This window comes from Periophthalmus magnuspinnatus, chromosome 18 (assembly GCF_009829125.3).
Source record: "Periophthalmus magnuspinnatus isolate fPerMag1 chromosome 18, fPerMag1.2.pri, whole genome shotgun sequence".
Taxonomy (NCBI): Eukaryota; Metazoa; Chordata; class Actinopteri; order Gobiiformes; family Gobiidae; genus Periophthalmus; species Periophthalmus magnuspinnatus.
The window spans coordinates 189203-215975 of record NC_047143.1 but is presented as its reverse complement, the minus strand read 5'-3'; the positions used below and the strand labels follow the sequence as shown (position 1 = coordinate 215975).

General features: G+C 51.3%; 2 protein-coding genes across 2 annotated transcripts; both read right to left on the bottom strand.

The window, feature by feature from the left end:
* Positions 1-933: 933 nt before the first annotated feature.
* LOC117386615 (voltage-gated potassium channel subunit beta-2-like) lies at positions 934-16618 on the bottom strand. The gene is given in 15 exon segments (XM_055229205.1): positions 934-1042; positions 1370-1458; positions 3639-3720; positions 3722-3760; positions 4118-4212; positions 4723-4843; positions 5335-5420; positions 11044-11130; positions 11816-11859; positions 12861-12905; positions 13434-13478; positions 13595-13674; positions 13759-13796; positions 14215-14699; positions 16413-16618. Coding segments are annotated over 15 exon segments (1638 nt in total). The 3' UTR covers positions 934-946.
* Positions 16619-23181: 6563 nt separating this feature from the next.
* Positions 23182-26705, bottom strand: trappc1 (trafficking protein particle complex subunit 1). The gene is made up of 5 exons (XM_033983888.2): positions 26676-26705; positions 26018-26116; positions 25830-25900; positions 24978-25116; positions 23182-23581 (listed from the first exon to the last, which is right to left on the bottom strand). The coding sequence occupies exons 2-5, from the start codon at positions 26114-26116 to the stop codon at positions 23453-23455; spliced, it is 438 nt and encodes a 145-aa protein (XP_033839779.1). The 5' UTR covers positions 26676-26705; the 3' UTR covers positions 23182-23452.
* Between the last annotated feature and the right edge of the window lie 68 nt (positions 26706-26773).

The window sequence follows — 26773 nt, the reverse complement described above, 5'->3', positions numbered from 1 at the left end:
GGTGATACATTCTTTGTCATTCATAGTGATTCTCAACATAAATAACAGACAAAAACATCACACATTATGTGGTTCAGATAAAGCCGCCTGTAGTTACACACTTGGCCAGTCGGTGGGTTCATGAGCACATGAAGCTTCGAGAAATGAACCTTTTCTTTTCCAGTTGGTTCAAGTGGTTCAGAGCCTCATGAGGCTTCATCTCACCATCTCTAGTCGGTGCCTCTGGTTGAAGATTCAGTTTGATGAAGTTGGAGACAAAATGAACGTAAATGGCAACTTTAAAACTCTACAGACGTCGCGTGCTCCTCGCGCCTGCCAGGTGTGTGGAGCTAATATGGGACGCTGATTGGCCGTGAGTCTTGTGAGCGGCGTGTGAGATTTGAGACACAGCGGAGGGGAATGAGCGGGTTACACATGGTTTGTCCTTCCACTGTTCGGCCGATGAGACGCAGATGTAGGTCAGAACTGCCCCAAGCGTCTGCAGCTCCGTCACGACTCACTGCCCCGAGGAGGTGAAGGTGAACAGCAGCTTCAGATAAACAGGAGTAAAACTGAGGCGCTCCATGTTGGTACTCCTCATCAGATCTGCTCTTTTCTTAAACAGTTGACCTTTGGTGGTCATCAGTCTCTCAGTCTCTGACCTCTGACCTCTGGTTCAGTTGGATCCACAGTTCACTTTCAGTATAATTCACCTGTGTAAAACATCGTTTGTGTCCTGCTCCCTCTGCTCCCTCTGTGTCCTGCTCCCTCTGTGTCCTGCTCCCGCTGCTCCCTCTGTTTTCTGCTCCCTCTGTTGTGATGTAGAAGTTTTAAAATAGACTCAGTTTAAAAGTTTCATTTTTATAGTTTATTTCCATGGTTACGTGTTTACATTTGTTTACATTTGTTTCATAGAGGAATGTAAATAACAAACAGGTAAATAAATGTCTCTCTTCTGATTGGACGCTCAGGGGCGCGGCTGGCCCCGCCTCTTCACCTCAGGCTTGTTTCCAAGGAGACGGTCGATCTGAGAAAGAACAGATTCATCAAGGAGAGAGAGAACCTGTGGAGGACGAGAAGAAAGAGTCAGAGAGAAAGAAAAGAGAGAAAGAAAAGAGAGAAAGAAAAGAGTCACCGAGAAGAGAGAGAACCTGTGGAGGACGAGAAGAAAGAGTCAGAGAGAAAGAACAGATTCATCGAGGAGAGAGAACATGATCATGAGACCTGCAGGATGTGTGTCTGGAAGAGGTGTCTGGGGAGGGGGAGGTGTCTGGAGGAGGTATCTGTGGAGGTGTCTGGGGAGGGGGAGGTGTCTGGAAGAGGTGTCTGGGGAGGGGGAGGTGTCTGGAGGAGGTGTCTGTGGAGGTGTCTGGGGAGGGGGAGGTCTGACCTTGATGGAGCCCAGATTCTCCTGTAGCTGTTCTACGTTGGACACGCCCAGAAGAACCGAGGACACGCCCCCAGAGCGTAAACACCAGGCTGAAAGTACAAGTACAAGTACAAGTACAGGTACAAGTACAGGTACAAGTACAAGTACAAGTACAGGTACAAGTACAAGTACAGGTACAAGTACAAGTACAGGTACAGGTACAGGTACAAGTACAGGTATGTAGGGTTAGGATTCTCCTCTCCAGTCCCTGGAATAGACCTCACCAGGACGACTGAGTGTGGACACAGCCTCAGGTCCCTTCTTACACAGAGGGACCACCCCGGTCTGCTGGTCCAGAGACACTGTCCCCGACGCCACACGATGTTACAGAGACATGTCAACCAAGACCCACAACATCCAGAGACTTGAGGTACTCAGGACCGATCTCGTCCACCACTGAGCCACCGAGGAGTTTACCAACGACCTCAGTGACTTCAGCCAGGGTGATGGACGAGTCCGCCTCTGGGTATCCAGCCTCAGCTTCCTCCTCGGAAGACGTGACAGTGGGATTAAGGAGATCCTCAAAGTATTCCTTCAACATCCCCAGTCGAGGTCAGCAGCTCCACCCGCACTGTAAACAGTGTTGGTGAAGCACTGCTTCACCCTCCTGAGGCATCGGACGGTTTGCCAGAATCTGTTTGAGGCCTCCTCCATGGCCTCCCCGAACTCCTCCCAACCCCAAGGTTTGCCTCTGCAACTGCACGAGCCGCAGCACACTTGGCCCACCAGTACTCATCAGCTGCCTCAGGAGTCCCACGAGCCAACAAGGCTCGATAGGACTCCTTCAGCCTGACGTAATCCCTAACTCCCGGTGTCCACCGGGTTCAGGAGCTGCTGCCGTGACAAACACCACAGACCTTATGACCACAGCTACGAGCAGGTGCATCATCAATAGAGGTGGAGAACATGGCCCACTCGGAGTCCATGTCCCCAGCCTCCCCCGGGATCAGGGAGAAGTTCTCCTGGAGGTGTGAGTTGAAGATCCCCCTGACAGAAGGCTCTGCCAGACGTTCCCGGCTCACGATACACTTGGGCCTGTCAGGTCTGTCCTTCCTCCTCCACCAGTGGATCCAACTCACCACCAGGTGGTGCTCTACAGCTCTGCCCCTCTCTTCACCGAGTGTCCAAGACACACGGCCGGAGGACGACAACAAAGTCGATCATGGACCTGCAGTGAGGTGAGTCTAGGCTGATCTCTCTGCACCGGCCCCTCATGGATCTTTCGTAGGTGGAGGGTCCACAGGAGGACGGCCCCACGTCGCTCCTTCGAGCACACACCCCGGGCCGGCTCCAGGGTGGGGCTCCGGTAAAGCCAAACCAGGCGACATAACATTCCTTGTTTTAATCCTCATCATGAGGGGATTCTGAACCCCCTAAGTCTGACCCGTCCCCCAGGACCTGTTTGCTATGGGTGACCCCACCAGGGGCACAAAGCCCCCGATAACATGGCTCCCAGGATCATCCAGGCTCAAACCCCTCGACCACAGTGGAAGGGGCTTCAAGAAGGGGACTTTGTGCAGTTCTGTGTATAAACAGTGCCCCCTGTGTCTGTCCCTGTGTCAGACTCATTCTGGTCTTAAATGTTCGTATTAACCCTCTACATGATCCTGGGCTTTTTATTTCACTATTCGCTCCTGTTAGCGTTAGCAACAGGTTTGATTGACAGTGTTGCTAAGCGTCCGCTCCCTAATAAACCAGTGGTGTGGGTGGGAGGGGCCATTACCTTCAACAGCCTCGCTCCTGATTGGCTGTTTGGTTGCTATGACACTCATGGTCTGATTTCCAAATATGGAAATGCAGATCGTCCCTGTACCTGCTCCAACCTCGATGAGCTTCATCTGGAGCTGAAGCTTTGAGGTACTCCCTGAGACACGTTTGTAAAAAACAGGTTTGTGCTGTAAAAACTCACAAAAGGAACACAAAGGTCCTGACGCAGGAAAGTCCTACTAAGAGGCGAAGTTAAGAGATAAGAGGTGGAGCTAAGAGATAAGAGGTGGAGCTAAGAGATAAGAGGTGGAGCTAAGAGATAAGAGGTGGAGCTAAGAGATAAGAGGTGGAGCAGACAGAGCACAGGCGAGCAGAGACGAGGAGCAGAGAGGAGCAGTACAGAGCAGATGAGGAGCAGACAGGAGCAGAGAGGAGCAGAGAGGAGCAGACAGGAGCACAGAGGAGCAGACAGGAGCAGAGGAGCAGACAGGAGCAGAGAGGAGCAGACAGGAGCAGGTGTTACCGATGGCGAGCTGGGCGGGGGTGCAGTTCAAGCTCTCAGCCACCTGGTGGAGCTCTTGGACCTTACTGAGCTGCTTCTTCCCCCTCATCACTGCAGAGGCGCTCCCTCAGCCACGAGTAACCCTGACAACACACCAGAGTCAGGATGGAACGCACAACCTCAGAGTCAGGATGGAACGCACAACCTCAGAGTCAGGATGGAACGCACAACACTCAGAGTCAGGATGGAACGCACAACCTCAGAGTCAGGATGGAACGCACAACCTCAGAGTCAGGATGGAACGCACAACACTCAGAGTCAGGATGGAACGCACAACACACCAGAGTCAGGATGGAACGCACAACCTCAGAGTCAGGATGGAACGCACAACACACCAGAGTCAGGATGGAACGCACAACACACCAGAGTCAGGATGGAACGCACAACCTCAGAGTCAGGAGGGCATCTGACACACTGGGAGGGCATCTGGAGGGTCTGACCTGCACTGTGGCTCTCGACCTCTGGGGGACGCCGTGGTTGTATTTTCCTGTGATGAGTCCAGACGCCAGAGGAGACCACGTGACCACGCCCACACCTGAGAACAAGAGACCACGCCCACACCTGAGAACAAGAGACCACGCCCACACCTGAGAACAAGAGACCACGCCCACACCTGAGAACAAGAGACCACGCCCACACCTGAGAACAAGAGACCACGCCCACACCTGAGAACAAGAGACCACGTGACCACGCCCACACCTGAGAACAGGCCTCTGACTAAACCAGGTCTAAACCAGGACTGAATTAGGAAAAAGTGCCGCAGTGCAGCTTTAGAGGGTTACACCTCCATAGAAACATGCAGTAAAGTTCCGCAGTGAGGCTTTAGAGGGTTACACTTCCATAGAAACATGCAGTAAAGTTCCGCAGTGAGGCTTTAGAGGGTTACACTTCCATAGAAACATGCAGTAAAGTTCCACAGTGAGGCTTTAGAGGGTTACACTTCCATAGAAACATGCAGTAAAGTTCCGCAGTGAGGCTTTAGAGGGTTACACTTCCATAGAAACATGCAGTAAAGTTCCACAGTGAGGCTTTAGAGTTACTTTACCGATCTTGTGGTAAAGCTCCGGCAGCTGCAGTTCCACTTTGTCTCGGTGGAAATAGTGATACTCAGACTGTTCACAGACCGGGGCATCCAGGTTAAACTGCCTCGCCACCGAGTACGCCTCCTACAGGACAACAGGAGCACTGCATCAGCAACACAGCACCGAGAGCAGGAGTCCAACCCACAACCTCCTGGAGAGAGGGAGGAGACAGGAGGAGACACGAGGAGAGAGGAGGAGTCGAACCCACAACCTCCTGGAGAGAGGGAGGAGACAGGAGGAGACACGAGGAGAGAGGAGGAGTCGAACCCACAACCTCCTGGAGAGAGGGAGGAGACAGGAGGAGTCGAACCCACAACCTCATGGAGAGAGGGAGGAGACAGGAGGAGTCGAACCCACAACCTCCTGGAGAGAGGGAGGAGACACGAGGAGAGAGGAGGAGTCGAAACCCACAACCTCCTGGTGAGAGGGAGGAGACAGGAGGAGTCGAACCCACAACCTCCTGGAGAGAGGGAGGAGACACGAGGAGAGAGGAGGAGGAGGAGGAGAGAGGTGCAGGAGGAGCACAGGATAACCACAGCGGCAGGAGCAGTGGGAGTTGAACCTCCTCCTCTCACCATGATCTCTGCTGAGCTCCAGTGAGACGTGCCCCAGTGTAAAGCCAGACCCTGGTCCACCAGGAAACTCATGGCCCTCACCACCTCTGAAAGAGAGAACATGTGAGACCTCCTCCTGCACCTCCTCCTGCACCTCCTCCTGCACCTCCTCACCACCTCTGAAAGAGAGAACATGTGAGACCTCCTCCTGCACCTCCTCCTGCACCTCCTCACCACCTCTGAAAGAGAGAACATGTGAGACCTCCTCCTGCACCTCCTCCTGCACCTCCTCACCACCTCTGAAAGAGAGAACATGTGAGACCTCCTCCTGCACCTCCTCCTGCACCTCCTCACCACCTCTGAAAGAGAGAACATGTGAGACCTCCTCCTGCACCTCCTCCTGCACCTCCTCACCACCTCTGAAAGAGAGAACATGTGAGACCTCCTCCTGCACCTCCTCCTGCACCTCCTCACCACCTCTGAAAGAGAGAACATGTGAGACCTCCTCCTGCACCTCCTCCTGCACCTCCTCACCACCTCTGAAAGAGAGAACATGTGAGACCTCCTCCTGCACCTCCTCCTGCACCTCCTCACCACCTCTGAAAGAGAGAACATGTGAGACCTCCTCCTGCACCTCCTCCTGCACCTCCTCACCACCTCTGAAAGAGAGAACATGTGAGACCTCCTCCTGCACCTCCTCCTGCACCTCCTCACCACCTCTGAAAGAGAGAACATGTGAGACCTCCTCCTGCACCTCCTCCTGCACCTCCTCAACACCTCTGAAAGAGAGAACATGTGAGACCTCCTCCTGCACCTCCTCACCACCTCTGAAAGAGAGAACATGTGAGACCTCCTCCTGCACCTCCTCACCACCTCTGAAAGAGAGAACATGTGAGACCTCCTCCTGCACCTCCTCACCACCTCTGAAAGAGAGAACATGTGAGACCTCCTCCTGCACCTCCTCACCACCTCTGAAAGAGAGAACATGTGAGACCTCCTCCTGCACCTCCTCACCACCTCTGAAAGAGAGAACAGGTGAGACCTCCTCCTGCACCTCCTCCTGCACCTCCTCACCACCTCTGAAAGAGAGAACAGGTGAGACCTCCTCCTGCACCTCCTCCTGCACCTCCTCACCACCTCTGAAAGAGAGAACAGGTGAGACCTCCTCCTGCACCTCCTCACCACCTCTGAAAGAGAGAACATGTGAGACCTCCTCCTGCACCTCTGAAAGAGAGAACATGTGAGACCTCCTCCTGCACCTCCTCCTGCACCTCCTCAACACCTCTGAAAGAGAGGACATGTGAGACCTCCTCCTACACCTCCTCAACACCTCTGAAAGAGAGAACATGTGAGACCTCCTCCTGCACCTCCTCACCACCTCTGAAAGAGAGAACATGTGAGACCTCCTCCTGCACCTCCTCACCACCTCTGAAAGAGAGAACATGTGAGACCTCCTCCTGCACCTCCTCACCACCTCTGAAAGAGAGAACATGTGAGACCTCCTCCTGCACCTCCTCACCACCTCTGAAAGAGAGAACATGTGAGACCTCCTCCTGCACCTCCTCACCACCTCTGAAAGAGAGAACAGGTGAGACCTCCTCCTGCACCTCCTCCTGCACCTCCTCACCACCTCTGAAAGAGAGAACAGGTGAGACCTCCTCCTGCACCTCCTCCTGCACCTCCTCACCACCTCTGAAAGAGAGAACAGGTGAGACCTCCTCCTGCACCTCCTCACCACCTCTGAAAGAGAGAACATGTGAGACCTCCTCCTGCACCTCTGAAAGAGAGAACATGTGAGACCTCCTCCTGCACCTCCTCCTGCACCTCCTCAACACCTCTGAAAGAGAGGACATGTGAGACCTCCTCCTACACCTCCTCAACACCTCTGAAAGAGAGAACATGTGAGACCTCCTCCTGCACCTCCTCACCACCTCTGAAAGAGAGAACATGTGAGACCTCCTCCTGCACCTCCTCCACTGAGCCCTGAGTACTGCACAGAGGCAAAGTCACAAACAGGTGAGGGGCTCCAGGTGAGACTGTGGTTGTTTGTGGGTTAGACTCTCCTGCGTCTCCTCCTCTGGGGAGGAGGAGTTTGGTGATTCACTGTTCAGACTTTCACACTGTTATTTATGGGATTTGTGTGGATCTTTTTAATAAGATTCACACATGTTCACACACTGAGGGTCAGGAGGAGTGCACTTCAGAAGGAGTGCACCACAGGAGAACAGCTCAGGAGGAGAGCAGCTCAGGAGGAGAGCAGCTCAGGAGGAGAGCAGCTCAGAAGGAGAGCAGCTCAGAAGGAGAGCAGCTCAGAAGGAGAGCAGCTCAGAAGGAGAGCAGCTCAGAAGGAGAGCAGCTCAGGAGGAGAACAGCTCAGGAGGAGAACAGCTCAGGAGGAGAACAGCTCAGGAGGAGAGCAGCTCAGAAGGAGAACAGCTCAGGAGGAGAACAGCTCAGGAGGAGAACAGCTCAGGAGGAGAACAGCTCAGGAGGAGAACACCAGGGGAGGAGTGCACTGGGGAAGGAATTCATCTCCACACTAAACCTGTGTCACAGTGGGCGTGTCGCATGGGGCGTGTCACAGGGGGCGTGTCGCAGGGGGCGTGTCGCAGGGGGCGTGTCGCAGGGGGCGTGTCGCAGGGGGCGTGTCGCAGGGGGTGAGTTGAGTTTCTATGCACTTTACACAACTCACAGAGACAGCATGCTAACACACACTTCCTGACACTTTATGTGTGAGGAAGAGTGGTTTGAAAAGAGGAGGAGGAGGAGATGAGGAGAAGGAGGAGAAAGAGGACGAGAGGAGGAAGAGGAGGAGATAAGGCGACAGTGGCTCAGTGGTTGAGTGTTGGTCCCAACCCGAAGGTCTGAGGATCGAGTCCCGCTCGGACCAAGTTCTGTCATTGTGTCCTTAGGCAAGACACTTCACCCACATTGCCTAGTATGAAAGTGGTGTGTGTGTGAATGATAGGTGGTGGTCGGAGGGGCCGATGGTGCAGATTGGCAGCCTCGCTTCTGTCAGTCTGCCCCAGAGCAGCTGTGGCTACAATAGTATCTGACCATCACCAAGTGAAATGAATGAATAATGAGTCTAGTGTGGAGGCTTTGACTGTGATGAGCAGTACAAGTGTAAGACATTATTATTATTAGGCCCGAGCCTGGGACTCCGTCCCGGCGAGGGACTCATTAAAACCGCGTCCGAAACCCGGAAAATGGCAAAAATCAAGTAGTAAACACGCCCCGACATGGCAGTGAGTGGTGTCAAAAATTAGAACTCGACGAGCTCTAATTGTCACAAAAGACCCCGAGAAAAAATAACGAAAGACGACTCGGTAGCGCCACCTCAAACTTTGATTTTCATGGGGCCAATGGGAGCCCGACTCGGAAAAAAGTCGACGTAAAAATCCGAAACTCACATCAAAAAATAGTACATGTCGGGACATGACAAAAATGATATTATGGCCCCGCCCTAAAATGTACAGGACGTCGGCCATATTGGATCAAACCCGGGAACGACAAAAGTGCACACCCACATTCCTCTCATCATACTGAACAAAAAAGCCAATGAGAACATACCTCTATTTTCAACTATGTTGCCGTGGTAACATAATAAATGTTCCATTGAAATGAATGGGGTTCAGAGTACTGCACTTTGTTGTAGACTAAATAGATGCTCTACACTCATCAAACTATGGGCTAAAATTCAAGATTAGCAAAAAATGTTGTGTTTTGATGTTCAAAAAAATTTACGTATCAAAATGACTCAATAGCGCCACCTCAAAATTTGAAATACATTACGGCAATGAGAGACCTTTTTCATCGTAGACAAATGAAATTTGGTACAAACATAGAACATGTCAAGACAAGAAAAAAATTATATTATGACCCCACCCTAAACCCTACAGGAAGTCGGCCATTATGGGCGGAACCCCATTTTTCAAAAATTTTACCTCTCACATTTGGATTTTTTACGCCTCGAATTTTCATTCGAGAAAGATGAAAATTGGTCAAAATGAACTACACCCATGTGGGATTATAAGCAACTCTTTTGGAATTTTCTAAGTAATAAAATGTGGGTGTGGCCAGCCTGCAAAAAAAAAAGCAATTTTGTACAGTTTTAAATTGCATGTAACTCACACAGTTAGTGTCCTACGTCCCGGCATGAATATACTTTTTTATACAAAATGTTGATCTGAACACATAGATATACAATTTACACAGGTCAGACTTTATATTGCTCCACAGCGCCCCCTCAAACTTTGATTTTCATGGGGCCAATGGGAGCCCGACTCGGAAAAAAGTCGACGTAAAAATCTGAAACTCACATAAAAAAATAGAACATATTGGGACATGACAAAAATGATATTATGGCCCTGCCCTAAAATGTACAGGAAGTCGGCCATATTGGATCAAACCCGGGAACGACAAAAGTGCACACCCTCGCATTCAGGAAATTTTCTCACACAGTTTTAATCACAAACACTTCAAATTTGGCCAAATCCCTCTAAACCCATGTGTGATTAAAGATTAACAATTACATTTTGATTATGACTTTGGGTGTGGTCAGGGTGAATTTTCAACAAAATCGCAATTTTTGGAAAATTTCAATAAAATATTTCTCTTTCACACATTTTTTGTTGGGAAAACGCTAATACAGCGTTTATGCACATTTGTGAGCTGAACGCAATGATATGCAAATCAAGGCACTCTCTCACAAAATGGCTCTCTAGCGCCCTCTTCAAATTTCATTTTCAAAAATTTGTAGAAGACAATCGATTTGTCGTGGACGTGTGAAACAAATCACAGGGGCCTTATTTGTGATGGGGCACAATGTGAGAAAGTCACATGACTGTAGCTGTTACGGTTTAGGAGAAAAATAATGGGTGGAAAATGCGTTTCCATTACTATTATTATTAAAATTTTTTATTATGAGCCCACCCTAAACCCTACAGGAAGTCGGCCATTATGCCGTGGATTTTCATTCAAGAAACTTGCAAAATGGTCACAATTTACTAGACCCATCTGGGATTATAGGGAACTCTTTTGGAATTTTCTAAATTATAAAATGTGGGTGTGGCCAGCCTGCAAAGAAAAAAGGCATTTTTTGAAGTTTTAAATGTCCCGTAGCTCAAACATGCAGTTTCCTATTTTCCGGCATTAATATACATTTTGTTCAAAATCTTGATCTGAGTGCATAGATATGCAATTTACACATATCAAATATTACATTGCTCCACAGCGCCCCCTTGAAATTTTTAAATAGCACGAAAAAAAAATTACTTTGTCACAAACATTTGAAATTTGCCATGGACATTCCTATTCCGATACTGAACAAAAAAGTCAATGGCACCATACCTCTATTTTTAAAGGTGTTGCCATGCCAACGTCTGACATTTCTCATTGAAATACATAGGTTTTGGTCTACAAGGATGAAAAATATTTACTCTGTCATAGACCATTGAAATTTGGTACACATATTCCTCTCATCATACTGAAGAAAAAAGCCAATGAAGACATACCTCTATTTCCAACCATTCAGGCGTGACAATATCATAAATGGTCTCATTGGAATGAATGGAGTAGTATTACTCAGTCGCTGATTTTGGGGGGAGGTGTGATGTAATGGGGAATGAAAGGCAGGATCTCCGCGGTGGCGTGTACCCCGCGGTCGCAAGAAGACGAGGAGGAGGAGGAGGGGAGGAGGAGGAGATGAAGAGTAAATAAAGAGGAGACCTTCCATGGGAGCACTGATGTCACTGCGATTTGCAAAAACAATGTCCACGTAATCCAACTGTAACCTGCAGAGGGAGCTCTTGAGACCTGCAACACACAAGAACCAGGACTGAACCAGGACTAAACCAGGACTAAACCAGGACTAAACCAGGACTAAACCAGAATCAGACCTAAACCAGGAGTAAACCAGGTCTAAACCAGGACTAAACCAGGACTAAACCAGGACTAAACCAGGACTAAACCAGGACTAAACCAGAATCAGACCTAAACCAGGAGTAAACCAGGTCTAAACCAGGACTAAACCAGGATTAAACCAGGATTAAACCAGGACTAAACCAAGACTAAACCAGGACTAAACCAGGACTAAACCAGGACTAAACTAGGACTAAACCAGAATCAGAACTAAACCAGGAGTAAACCAGGATTAAACTAGGACTAAACCAGGTCTAAACCAGGATTAAACCAGGACTAAACCAGGACTAAACCAGGACTGAACCAGGACTAAACCAGGACTAAACCAGGACTAAACCAGGACTAAACCAGAATCAGAACTAAACCAGGACTAAACCAGGACTAAACCAGGACTAAACCAGGACTAAACCAGGACTAAACCAGGTCTAAACCAGGACTAAACCAGGACTAAACCAGGACTAAACCAGAATCAGAACTAAACCAGGAGTAAACCAGGACTAAACCAGGATTAAATCAGGGCTAAACCAGGACTAAATCAGGACTAAACCAGGACTAAACCAGGACTAAACCAGGATTTTACCTTCAATAATATGTTTGCGGGACAGTCCTCTCTCCGTCTCAGCTCTGAAACAAACAGACCTGTGTTTAACAAAGGCTAACCACTCTGCCACAGGTGCACACTCAGGATCTCAGTCTGTCCCTCCCCCTCCCTTCTACTCACCTGCAGCTCATGAGCAATCACCCTGCACCTGTGGAGCACGAAGGGCCCGAGGATCTGACACTCGTCCCCAGATCGTCCCCTGTGTGTCCTCCATATGTCCCCCCTATGTCCCCGTGTGTCCCCCCTGTGTCTCCCGTGGTCCAGTCGTTTGGCTCAGTCTAGTTTTCATGTTTTCAGTCCTTAGCTGTTTTTTTTGTCTCATTTTTCACCAGATCCTGCTCCTTGGAACTAATCTGCACCTCCACCTCTGACCCCACGACCTACGACCCACTGTAAGACGTCAGCACACGACCCCGCCCTCTACTATCTGCCCCTCCATGTCCCTTTTTGTCCCAGATGCCGCCCGCTCTAAAGTACTGTTGCTCCTGATTCGCCTCCTGGGGTCAGCTGAAGTCTGTCCTCGCTGAAACGCTTCTTCTGGTGGTTGAGCGTCGACAGAGACACCAGAGCCTGTGTTCTGACCTGTCAGGTTTGTGTCAGGGGCGGAGCCTCGCACTCACTGTCCTCCGTCCTGCTCCAGCCACTGCCTGCTCTCAAACGCCCTTGGTCACACATCACTGTGACCGGCCTCCCTCCGTCTCAAGGGCCTCCGTCATACTCAGTCGTCACAGTTCCACTCTAACCACTCTGCCACGAGCTAACCACTCTGCCACGAGCTAACCACTCTGCCACGAGCTAACCACTCTGCCACGAGCTAACCACTCTGCCACATGTACCACGAGCTAACCACTCTGCCACGAGCTAACCACTCTGCCACGAGCTAACCACTCTGCCACGAGCTAACCACTCTGCCACATGTACCACGAGCTAACCACTCTGCCACGAGCTAACCACTCTGCCACGAGCTAACCACTCTGCCACAGGTGCAGTACTTGTCTGGTGCACCAGGGGGGGCTGTACTCACTGTCCGCCCCAGTAGATCTTGGTCGTGACCACGAAGCTGGACCTGCTGCAAAGACCAGAGGAACATTAGGACATGTAAAGACCTGGTCTAGTCCTGGTCTAGTCCTGGTCTAGTCCTGGTTTAGTCCTGGTTTAGTCCTGGTCTAGTCCTGGTTTAGTCCCGGTTTAGTCCTGGTTTAGTCCTGGTCTAGTCCTGGTCTAGTCCTGGTCTAGTCCTGGTTTAGTCCTGGTTTAGTCCTGGTTTAGTCCTGGTCTAGTCCTGGTTTAGTCCTGGTCTAGTCCTGGTCTAGTCCTGGTCTAGTCCTGGTTTAGTCCTGGTCTAGTCCTGGTCTAGTCCTGGTCTAGTCCTGGTTTAGTCCTGGTTTAGTCCTGGTTCAGTCCTGGTTTAGTCCTGGTTTAGTCCTGGTCTAGTCCTGGTCTAGTCCTGGTTTAGTCCTGGTTTAGTCCTGGTTCAGTCCTGGTTTAGTCCTGGTTTAGTCCTGGTTTAGTCCTGGTCTAGTCCTGGTCTAGTCCTGGTTTAGTCCTGGTTTAGTCCTGGTTTAGTCCTGGTTTAGTCCTGGTCTAGTGACCTCACCTCCAGGACTTCTTCTTCAGGATGGATCCCAGCGTGGTCTCTGCCCTAGAGCAAAAAACTGTGTCAGATGCCCTCCCTGTGTCTCAGATGCCCTCCCTGTGTGTCAGATGCCCTCCCTGTGTGTCAGATGCCCTCCCTGTGTGTCAGATGCCCTCCCGTACCGTCCTGCAGCATACACCTCTGCAGTGTCGAACAGGTTCACTCCACTGTCATAGGCCAGAGTCAAGATCTGCTCCGCCTCCTGCAACAAGACCTGGTTTAGTCCTGGTTCAGTCCTGGTTCAGTCCCGGTCTAGTCCCGGTCTAGTCCCGGTCTAGTCCTGTACCTCGTCTGAGATCTGAGAGCCAAACGTCACCCAGGTTCCTGAAACAGAAACAAACCAAAGTGAGTTCCAGACCAGGATCTGAACCAGATTAAAGAGACTCACCGAGACCCAGACAGGACACACGGAGCCCCGAGACACCGAGACTCCTGTGGAGACAGAGCAGGGTCAAACAGGACTGACCCGGGACGGACCGGGGACTGACCCGGGACTGACCGGGACTGACCGGGGACTGACCGGGGACTGACCCGGGACTGAACCAGGTCTAAGCTGGGACTGGACCAGGACTTTTAATCCGCTGCTGTGCTGAGTGGGTGTAACAGCTGTGCGTTGACCTCTGACCTTTGTGTCCTGTCGTCTGATTGGTCGAGGATCTGTCTGCAGCTCTTTGTTCTGATTGGATTAGAGCCGCTGTGGTTTAATTAAACTGAAGCTGTTTCATCACCAGTGAAAATCCACCCGCCCCGACCACAACCGCCCCGACCACAACCGCCCCGACCACAACCACAACCGCCCCGACCACAACCGCCCCGACCACAACCACAACCGCCCGACCACAACCACCCCGACCACAACCGACCACAACCACAACCGCCCCGACCACAACCGCCCCAACCACAACCGCCCCAACCACAACCGTCCCGACCACAACCGTCCCGACCACAACCGCCCCGACCACAACCGCCCCGACCACAACCGTCCCGACCACAACCGCCCCGACCACAACCACCACAACCGTCCCGACCACAACCACCACAACCGTCCCGACCACAACCACCACAACCGCCCCGACCACAACCACCCCAACTGCCCCAACCACAACCACCACAACCGTCCCGACCACAACCGTCCCGACCACAACCGTCCCGACCACAACCGTCCCGACCACAACCGCCCCGACCACAACCGCCCCGACCACAACCGTCCCAACAGCCCCACCTGGACTGATTCAGTCCCTCCCCCTCCCTTTGCTCTCTGTGCTAAGTCCCTCCCCCTTAATAATAATAATAATACATTTGTTAGGCCCTTTCAAGGCTCTCAAGGTCTCCGTACACACACACACACACACCCCTACACACACACGCCCCCACACACACACACACACACATACACACACACATACACAATACAAATAGAACAATGTAAAATGATTAAAAATACATTTAAAAACAAAGATTAAAAGACAGAGCAGTTATGGTCAGAGTGGTCAGGGTGAGAAGGCCTTTCTAAACACATGAGTTTTGAGTTTAGATTTGAAGTGTGGGAGTGAGTGTGTGTTGCGGAGGTCATGGGGGAGGGAGTTCCAGAGCAGCTGAAGGCTCTGCTCCCCATAGTGACGAGACGGGCAGGAGGGACAGTGAGGTGCAGGGAAGAGGAGGAGCGGAGGGAGCGGGCGGGTGTGGAGATGTGAATGAGGTCAGACAGGAGGGGCCAGGTTGTGGAGAGCTTTGTATGTGAGGAGTGTGATTTTGTAGTGTATGTGGTGCGTGATGGAGCCGGTGGAGCTGGTGCAGGTGTGATGTGGTGATGGAGGGTGTGTGTGTGATGATGCGGCGCTGAGTTTTGGACCAGTTGGAGTTTATGGAGTGATTTCTGTGGGAGTCCAAACAGAAGAGAATTGCAATAATCAATACGGGAAGTGACCAGGCTGTGGATGAGGATGGCGGTGGTGTGTGGGGTGAGTGAGGGACGGAGGCGGTGGATGTTTCTGAGGTGGAAATAGGTGGACCGGTGATGTCGTTGATATGGGAGGTGAAGGAAAGTGTCGAGGATGACACCCAGACTCTTTACCTGAGGGGAGGGGGAGATAGAGGAGCCGTCAATGATATGGAAAAAGGATTTATTTTGCTTAGGGTGGATTTGGTGCCGACGAGTAGGAGTTCTGTTTTATTGCCGTTAAGTTTGAGGAAGTTTGAGGTGAACCAGGTTTGTATTTCTGTGAGGCAGTCTGTCAGGGAGGAGGGTGGAAGTGTAGAGCTGGGTGTCGTCCGCGTAACAGTGAAAGTGAATGTGGTGTTTTCTAAAGATGGAACCAAGGGGGAGAAGCAGAGGACCGAGGACAGAACCCTGAGGAAACACTGATGTGACAGGGAAGGGGTGTGAGGTGAAGGACTTGAGCTGAATAAACTGAGAGTGATCTGAGAGGAGTGGAACCAGGAGAGGGGAGTACCACAGACACCGATGGAGGAAAGTCTGTCGAGGAGGATGGAGTGTGAACCAGAGTCAGCAGAGAGGAGGAGGAGGAGGAGGAGGAGGAGGTCATTAGCACCATCACATCACACTCAACTCCATCGCACTAATGAAACTACTGCACATCACACCAGGTTTGTCACGTCATAGTGCACAGTTTGTATCATGTTTTTGTTTATTTATGGAGGATTGTCACGTGGAGCGTGGGTGATGTAGACTTGTGGGCGGGGCATGGGTGATGTAGACTTGTGGGCGGGGCATGAGTGATGTAAACTTGTGGGCGGGGCATGGGTGATGTAGACTTGTGGGTGGGGCATGGGTGATGTAAGCTTGTGGGCGGGGCATGGGTGATGTAAGCTTGTGGGCGGGGCATGGGTGATGTAAGCTTGTGGGCGGGGCATAGGTGATGTAGACTTGTGGGCGGGGCGTCGTACAATTACAAGTAAGGGTAAGTGAGGGCCTCTCACCTGTACATCATGTTGCCGTGGCACCCGGGCGCCTCGTTCATGTGGGCGTGTCCGAGGGTCCTGGTTGGCTCCACCCTGGCCCTGCCTTGTGCGACATTAGCGGCGTTAGCCTGGTTAGCCGAGCGCCGCTCCTTTAGCACGTGCTCGCCACTGGCCCCGCCCCCTCCGGCTCCGCCCGCAACGTTACACGCGATGGAAACCTGCATCACGTGTTGCTACGGCAACTGTATCCACGGGAGGGAGGGAGGGAGGGAGAGAGGGAGGGAGAGAGAGAAAACCACCAGAGAGAGAGAAAAGAGAGAGAAAAGAGAGAGAGAGGGAGAGAGAGAGAACAACCACAGGGTCAGACAGAACTACTACTGAAACTGTAAATCTGCACCATCAGCCCACAACACACACAACACACAGACACACACAACACACACAGACACACACACAACACACACAGACACACACACAACACACACAGACACACAGACACACACAACACACACAGACACACAGACACACACAACACACACAGACACACAGACACACACAACACACACACACACACAGACACACACAACACACAACACACAGACACACAGACACACACAACACACACAGACACACAGACACACACAAACACACACAGACACACACACAACACACACAGACACACACAACACACACAGACACACAGACACACACAACACACACAGACACACAGACACACACAACACACACAGACACACAGACACACACAACACACAACACACACAGACACACACAACACACACACACACAGACACACAGACACACACAACACACACAGACACACAGACACACACAACACACACACACACAGACACACAGACACACACAACACACACACACACAGACAACACACACAGACACACAGACAACAGACACACAGACACACACAACACACACACACACAGACAACACACACAGACACACAGACACACACAACACACACACACAGACAACACACACAGACACACAGACAACACACACAGACACACAGACAACACACACAGACACACACACAACACACACAGACACACAGACACAACACACACACAACACACACCACACACAGACACACAGACACAACACACACACAACACACACCACACACAGACACACACACAGACACACACAACACACACACACACAGACAACACACAGACACACACAACACACACACACAGACAACACACACAGACACATACACCACACACACAACACACACCACACACAGACACACACAACACACACAGACACACACAACACACACACACACAGACACACAACACACACAGACACACACACAACACACACAGACACACACAACACACACAACACACAGACACACACAACACACACAGACACACACACAACACACACAGACACACACACAACACACACAGACACACAGACACACACACACACACAGACACACAGACACACACAACACACACAGACACACAGACACACACAACACACACAGACACACAGACACACACAACACACACACACACAGACACACACAACACACACACACACAGACACACAGACACACACAACACACACAGACACACAGACACACACAACACACACACACACAGACACAGACACACACAACACACACAGACACACAGACACACAACACACACACACACAGACAACACACACAGACACACAGACAACAGACACACAGACACACACAACACACACACACACACAGACAACACACACAGACACACAGACACACACAACACACACACACACAGACAACACACACAGACACACAGACACACACAACACACACAGACACACAGACAACACACACAGACACACAGACAACACACACAGACACACACACAACACACACAGACACACAGACACAACACACACACAACACACACCACACACAGACACACAGACACAACACACACACAACACACACCACACACAGACACACACAACAGACACACACAACACACACACCCCCACACACACAGACAACACACAGACACACCCCGACACACACCACAACACACACACAACACACACACCACACGCACACACACAACACACAGACACACACACACCACACACACACACAGACAACACACACAGACACATACACCACACACACAGACACACACACACAGACACACACAACACACACAGACACACACAACACACACCACACACAGACACACACAACACACACAGACACACACAACACACACCACACACACAACACACACAGACACACCCCGACACACACAACACACACACCCCCACACACCCCGACACACACACCACACACACACAGACAACACACAGACAACACACACAACACACACACAACACACACATCACACACACACACACACAGACACACACAGACAACACACAGACAACACACACAACACACACACAACACACACACACACACAACACACACCACACACAGACACACACAGACACACACAACACACAGACACACACAACACACACACACACCCCGACACACACAACACACACAAACACACCCCGACACACACCACACACACACACACACACAGACACACACAACACACACAGACAACACACAGACAACACACAGACACACCCCGACACACACCACAACACACACACCACACACACACACACAACACCTACACAACACACACAGACACACACACCCCACACACAACACCTACACAACACACACAACACACAGACAGACACACCCCACACACACAACACACACACCCCGACACACACAACACACACAGACACACACACAACACACACAGACAACACACAGACACCCCCCCGACACACACACAATACCTACACAACACACACACAACACACACAGACACACACACAACACACACACCACACACACACAACACATAGACAGACACACACACAACACACACAGACACACACACAGACACCACACACAACACATACACAACACACAACACACACAGAACATACACACAAACAAACAGTCCACACGAGTAGAGAAGTGTCATGCCCAAGAGCACAACTACTGATTTTGCCTCTAGCAATCTCAGCAGTTTCCCATTATTACTACTAGTACTACTACTACTACTGCAACTACTGCAACTAGAACTACTACTACAGTCAGAGTACATTTCCTGTCAGTGAGTAAAAGTACTTTTACTTTAACATAAAAGAAGTAAAAATAAAATAACAATCCTACCCCAGAAAACACAGTGTGAGCCAATCAGAGCACAGAACTCACACCTCTGTAATCCGCCCGGCGACTGAACCACTGCACCGAACAGCACAGAGTAAAGAGGAGGAGGAGGAGGAGGAGGAGGGAGGAGGGGAGGAGGGGAGAGGAGGAGGGGAGGAGGGGATCAGAGAGAGGGAGAGGAGGGAAAGCGAGGGGGGGTGAAGAGAAGAGGGTCAGGCATACAGAGAGAGAGCGAGAGAATAGAGGGAGAGAGAAATGATGCTTCTGAAACTGACACAAGAAATGAGAGAACAGAGAAAGAGAGAAAGAGAGCATAAAAGGAGGAGAGAGAGAAAGAGAGCGAGAGAGCATAAAAGAGAAAGAGAGGAGAGAAAGAGAGCATAAAAGAGAAAGAGAGGAGGAGGAAAGAGCGAGAGAGCATAAAAGAGAAAGAGAGGAGCGAGAGAAAGAGAGCATAAAAGAGAAAGAGAGGATGGAGAGAGAGAAAGAGAGCGAGAGAGCATAAAAGAGAAAGAGGAGGAGAGAAAGAGAGCATAAAAGAGAAAGAGAGGAGGAGAAAGAGCGAGAGAGAGCATAAAAGAGAAAGAGAGGAGCGAGAGAAAGAGAGCATAAAAGAGAAAGAGAGGAGGAGAGAGAGAAAGAGAGCGAGAGAGCATAAAAGAGAAAGAGGAGGGAGAAAGAGAAAGAGCGAGAGAGCATAAAAGAGAAAGAGAGGAGGAGCAAGAGAAAGAGAGCGGAGAGAGCATAATGAGAGAGGAGAGAGAGAAAGAGAGCGAGAGAGCATGAAAGAGAAAGAGAGGAGGAGAGAGAGAAAGAGAGCGAGAGAGCATAAATGAGAAAGGGGAGAGAGAGAAAGAGAGCGAGAGAGCATAAAAGAGAAAGGGAGGAGGAGAGAGAGAAAGAGAGGGAGAGAGCATAAAAGAGAAAGAGAGGAGGAGAGAGAGAAAGAGAGGAGAGAGAGAATAACAGAGAAAGAGAGAGTCCAGAGGTTCTGTCCCTGACCTCCACGTGCTCAGTTGGTCGGGGACAGTGTCTCTGGACTGGCAGACCGCGGGGTGGTCCCTCAGACCGGGGGTGGTCCCCCTCAGACCGGGGGGGGGGGGTGGTCCCTCAGACCGGGGGTGGTCCCCCTCAGACCGGGGGGGGGGGGTGGTCCCTCAGACCGGGGTTGGTCCCTCAGACCGGGGTGGTGGTCCCTCAGACCGGGGGTGGTCCCTCAGACCGGGGGGTTGGTCCCTCAGACCGGGGGGGGGTGGTCCCTCAGACCGGGGGTGGTCCCTCAGACCGGGGTTGGTCCCTCAGACCGGGGGGTTGGTCCCTCAGACCGGGGGGGGGGGGTGGTCCCTCAGACCGGGGGTGGTCCCTCAGACCGGGGGTGGTCCCTCAGACCGGGGGGTTGGTCCCTCAGACCGGGGGGGGTTGGTCCCTCAGACCGGGGGGGGGGGTGGTCCCTCAGACCGGGGGGGGTGGTCTCTCTGTTTAAGAACTGTATACTCTCCAGCGGGTCCTCGAGGCTCATGGGAGTTTGCCACAGTCACATGTGTTTTGTGGAGAAGGCGTTGGACCGTGTCCCTCGGGGTGTCCTGTGGGGGGCGCTCTGGGGGGGTCCTGTGGAGGGCGCTCTGGGGGGGTCCTGTGGGGGCGCTCTGGGGGGGTCCTGTGGGGGGCGCTCTGGGGGTCTCCTGTGGGGGGCGCTCTGGGGGGGTCTGAGCTGTGTCTCTGTGAGTCAGACATGTTTATGTTGGACTCAGGGCTGCCCTTTGTCACCGGGTCTGTTCATTGTTTTTACGGACTGGAGGGGTCCGGTTCAGGGTTCCGGGGGTCTGGGGGTTCAGGGGTCCGGGGGTTCAGGGGTCCGGGGGTCCGGGGGTCTGGGGGTCCAGGAACCACAGGATCATCTCTGCTGTAGATGATGTCGTCCTGATGCTTCAGGACCTGCAGCTCTGGGGCGGTTTGAGCCGAGTGTGAAGTGTCTGGATGAGAATCAGCTGAGTTTCCTCCGTAGGGCGGCCGGGCGCTCCCTTAGAGATAGAGGGAGGACCTCAGTCACACAGGAGGAGCTCAGAGTAGAGCCGCTGCTCCTCCAATTGGAGAGGAGCAGCTGAGGCTCAGGCGTCGGCTCAGGACGCCTCCTGGACACCTGAGGAGGGAAGACCCAGGACACACAGGAGGGACTATGTCTCTCTGGCCTGGGAACACCCCACCGGGAGGAGCTGGAGTCTGGGAGTCCCTGTTTAGACTGATGCCCCCCCGCCCCGGGAGAAGAGGAAGAACATGGACGGATGAAGAGGAGAGAGAAGGAGAGACAGAATAACAGAGGAAGAAGAGAGACGAGCGTGTCTTTAATCTGTGTCTTCATCGCACGAGAAGATGAGGTCAGACCCTCTCTCTCTCTCTCCTCTCTCTCCCCATGTTCCCTCTCTCCTCTCTCACTCACTCTCTCTCACACACTCTCTCTCTCTCTCTCTCTGTCAGACTTCATCAGCTGAATAAGTGACAGGATTATGTCACTGAGGATCTCCCCCTCCTCTTCCTCCTCTTCCTCCTCTTCCTCCTCTCTCCATCCCTTTGACCAGTGAAATTATAAGAATGAAAACCAGGACTAAACCAGGACTAAACCAGGTCTAAACCAAGTCTAAACCAGGTCTAAACCAGGTCTAAACCAGGACTAAACCAGGTCTAAACCAGGTCTAAACCAGGTCTAAACCAGGACTAAACCAGGTCTAAACCAGGTCTAAACCAGAACTAAACCAGGTCTAAACCAGGTCTAAACCAGGACTAAACCAGGTCTAAACCAGGTCTAAACCAGGACTAAACCAGGTCTAAACCCGGACTGAACTAGGACTAAACCAGGTCTAAACCAGGACTAAACCAGGACTAAACCAATTCTAAACCAGGACTAAACCAGGTCTAAACCAGGATTAAACCAGGAGTAAACCAGGTCTAAACCAGGTCTAAACCAGGACTAAACCAGGTCTAAACCAGGTCTAAAACCAGGACTAAACCAGGTCTAAACCAGGACTAAACCAGGACTAAACCAGGACTAAACCAAGTCTAAACCAGGACTAAACCCAGGACTAAACCAGGAGTAAACCAGGACTAAACCAAGTCTAAACCAGGTCTAAACCAGGACTAAACCAGGACTAAACCAGGACTAAACCAGGACTAAACCAGGTCTAAACCAGGACTAAACCAGGACTGAATCAGGACTGAAACCAGGACTAACCAGGACTAAACCGGGTCTAAACCAGGACTAAACCGGGTCTAAACCAGGACTAAACCAGGTCTAAACCAGGACTAAACCAGGACTAAACCAGGTCTAAACCAGGACTAAACCAGGACTAAACCAGGTCTAAACCAGGACTAAACCAGGACTAAACAAGGTCTAAACCAGGACTAAACCAGGACTAAACAAGGTCTAAACCAGGACTAAACCAGGACTAAACCAGGACTAAAGCACAAACTCATTCTGAAAATGAAAACATGAGTCTCAAAAGTCTCCTGTTTGATTTTTTTGATTTATTCAACAACTTGTATAAATAAAGTCACTCAAGTTTACAACAAAACAACAATTCAGAGGAGCAGAGGAGGAGCAGAGGAGGAGGAGAGGAGCAGCAGAGGAGCAGAGGAGCAGAGGAGGAGGGGCAGAGGAGGAAGGTCAGAGGAGCAGAGGAGGAGCAGAGGAGGTGCGGAGGAGGGGCAGAGGAGGGGTAGAGGAGCAGAGGAGGAGCAGAGGAGGGGCAGAGGAGCAGAGGAGGAGCAGAGGAGGAGCAGAGGAGGAGGCGCACTAGGCGGCTCGGGGGCTGTAGTAGGGCAGAGCTTTGATGAAGGCGTCGAGTTTGGAGGAGAAGAGTTCAGACTCCAGAGTCTGTCCCACAGCACAGAGCGGGTTCTTCACGATGTGCTCCACATACAGCTGCAGAACAGAGAACACGCTTAGAACACGCTGAGGACACGCTGAGGACACGCTGAGAACACGCTGAGGACACGCTGAGGACACGCTGAGAACACGCTGAGGACACGCTGAGGACACGCTGAGGACACGCTGAGAACACACTGAGAACACGCTGAGAACACGCTTAGAACACGCTGAGGACACGCTGAGGACACGCTGAGAACACGCTGAGGACACGCTGAGGACACGCTGAGGACACGCTGAGAACACACTGAGAACATGCTGAGAACACGCTGAGAACACGCCGAGGACACACACGTTTAAAGAGGAGCATTGTGCTTTTTGTGTCTTTGTTCCTCATCACAAACATGAAGAGGTTTAGAGTTCATCCATGTCTGAGTCATATAGAGATCTGTCCTGGCCCTATTCAAACCCTCCTACACCCTCAGGCCCCGCCCACAAGTCTACACCACCCAGGCCCCGCCCACAAGTCTACACCACCCAGGCCCCGCCCACAAGTCTACACCACCCAGGCCCCACATGACAATTATAATCACCCAAAGGTCAGTGGTTCAAGCCCCAGTCGGACCCGCGCAGAGTCCTACAGGCTCTAACAGCGCACGTGTGGGGGACGTGTGGGGGACGTGAGGAGGACGTGTGGGGGACGTGAGGAGGACGTGTGGGGGACGTGAGGAGGACGTGTGGGGGACGTGAGGAGGACGTGTGGGGGACGTGTGGAGGACGTGTGGGGGACGTGAGGGGGACGTGTGGGGGACGTGTGGGGGACGTGTGGAGGACGTGTGGGGGACGTGAGGGGGGACGTGTGGGGGACGTGTGGGGGGACATGTGGAGGACGTGTGGGGGGACGTGAGGGGGACGTGTGGGGGACGTGTGGGGGACGTGTGGAGGACGTGTGGGGGACGTGAGGAGGACGTGTGGGGGACGTGAGGAGGACGTGTGGGGGACGTGTGGAGGACGTGTGGGGGGACGTGAGGGGGACGTGTGGGGGACGTGAGGGGGACGTGTGGGGGACGTGTGGGGGACGTGTGGGGGACGTGAGGAGGACGTGTGGGGGACGTGTGGGGGACGTGTGGGGGACGTGTGGAGGACGTGTGGGGGACGTGTGGGGGGGCGTGTGGGGGGACGTGTGGAGGACGTGTGGAGGACGTGTGGGGGGGTGTGTGGGGGACGTGTGGGGGACGTGTGGGGGGACGTGTGGAGGACGTGTGGGGGACGTGTGGAGGACGTGTGGAGGACGTGTGGGGGACGTGTGGGGGACGTGTGGGGGACGTGTGGAGGACGTGTGGAGGACGTGTGGGGGACGTGTGGAGGACGTGTGGAGGACGTGTGGGGGGTGTGTGGGGGACGTGTGGGGGACGTGTGGGGGACGTGTGGGGGACGTTTCAAAGACACTCACGCTGCTGTAGATCTGCTGGAGCGTGTCCCGGGCGTTGGACACAGACAGATCCGTGTTCAGGACAAACTTGAGTCCACTCGGCGTCTCGTAGAAATGAAGTCTGTATTTACTCGTCTGGAACGAAAGGAACCCGTCCTTCCTGAAGAGAACCATCAAGGACTGAACCAGAACTAAACCAGGACTAAACCAGGACTGAACCAGGACTGAACCAGAACTAAACCAGGACTGAACCAGGACTGAACCAGGACTAAACCAGGACTGAACCAGGACTAAACCAGGACTAAACCAGGCCTAAACCAGGACTGAACCAGGACTAAACCAGGACTAAACCAGGACTAAACCAGGACTAAACCAGGACTAAACCAGGACTAAACCAGGACTAAACCAGGACTAAACCAGGACTGAACCAGGACTAAACCAGGACTAAACCAGGACTGAACCAGGACTAAACCAGGACTGAACCAGGACTGAACCAGGACTAAACCAGGACTAAACCAGGACTAAACCAGGACTGAACCAGGACTAAACCAGGACTAAACCAGGACTAAACCAGGACTGAACCAGGACTGAACCAGGACTGAACCAGGACTAAACCAGGACTAAACCAGGACTAAACCAGGACTGAACCAGGACTAAACCAGGACTAAACCAGGACTAAACCAGGACTGAACCAGGACTAAACCAGGACTAAACCAGGACTAAAGGAAGTACAGATGCCCTTTGGAAACACAGTGATAATATTATGCCCTGTGATTATTTATCAAATGAATAAGTTAATCATAGGAATAATTTCTGATTATTATTATTATTATTATTATAATTATTATTATTATTATCATTATTATAGGATACATGTCGAGGGGAGACATTTTACTGACGAAGGATCTGATGGAGAACAGCATCCCGTACATGAGTTTGAACTCCTGAAATAACAAACATCACAGAGTCAATGAAGATCAGAGCTTTAAAAATCATTTTAAAAATCACATTAAACATCATTTTTAAAGATGACATAAATAAAGTGATGTTCTGTGTGTGACCTCGTCTTTGGAGATGCCCGCGTGCTTTTTCCTGTTCCACTCGTTATAAAACAGACAGTTTCCATTTCGGTCGAAAATGTACAGATTATGGACCGTCATCTGCAAAAGAGAACAGAAGAGAACACAAGAGAACAGAAGAGAACAGAAGAGAAAACACAAGAGAACAGAAGAGAAAAGAACACAAGAGAACAGAAAAGAACACAAGAGAACAGAAAAGAACACAAGAGAACAGAAGAGAAATGAACACAAGAGAACACAACAGAGCAGAACAGAAAAGAACACAAGAGAACAGAACGGAAGAGAAAAGAACAGAGCAGAACGTGAGACTTTACAGGCTCTGGTTATAAAGACACATAAACAGACGCATTTTATGGAGGCCGAATTAAAAAATGATGATGTAGCATCCACAGAATGATTCTGCAGATGTTAAAATACACGTTTTAAAACGTATAAACGTATTTCCAGTATTCTAACATGCATCAGTCTTATTCTGACTCTGGCTGCAGTCTGTCTGATAATCACGCGTTTATAAATACATTTACAGAAGCACGAGTCGTGACTTTATAACCCTGTAAAACCATAAATGCAAGATTATTCTACTTTAAAACCTTATTTTTGTGCTTTTATCATAAACTGCGAGAACCAGCCCCGTGTTTACCTTCACTTCCTCTTCCGCCTGGAGCTGCCTGAACCACGCATGCGCAGAATACACAGCCGAAATAGAAATAACATCATATAAAAGAGTTATAAAGGTAA

Coding starts and splice junctions, on each gene's coding strand:
- trappc1 (XM_033983888.2), bottom strand. CDS start 26,116: ATGACGGTCCATAATCTGTACATTTTCGACCGAAATGGAAACTGTCTG. Junction 25,117..25,829: donor AAAATGTCTCCCCTCGACAT/GTATCCTATAAT, acceptor GGTTCTCTTCAG/GAAGGACGGGTTCCTTTCGT. Junction 23,582..24,977: donor TCCAGCAGATCTACAGCAGC/GTGAGTGTCTTT, acceptor TCTGTTCTGCAG/CTGTATGTGGAGCACATCGT.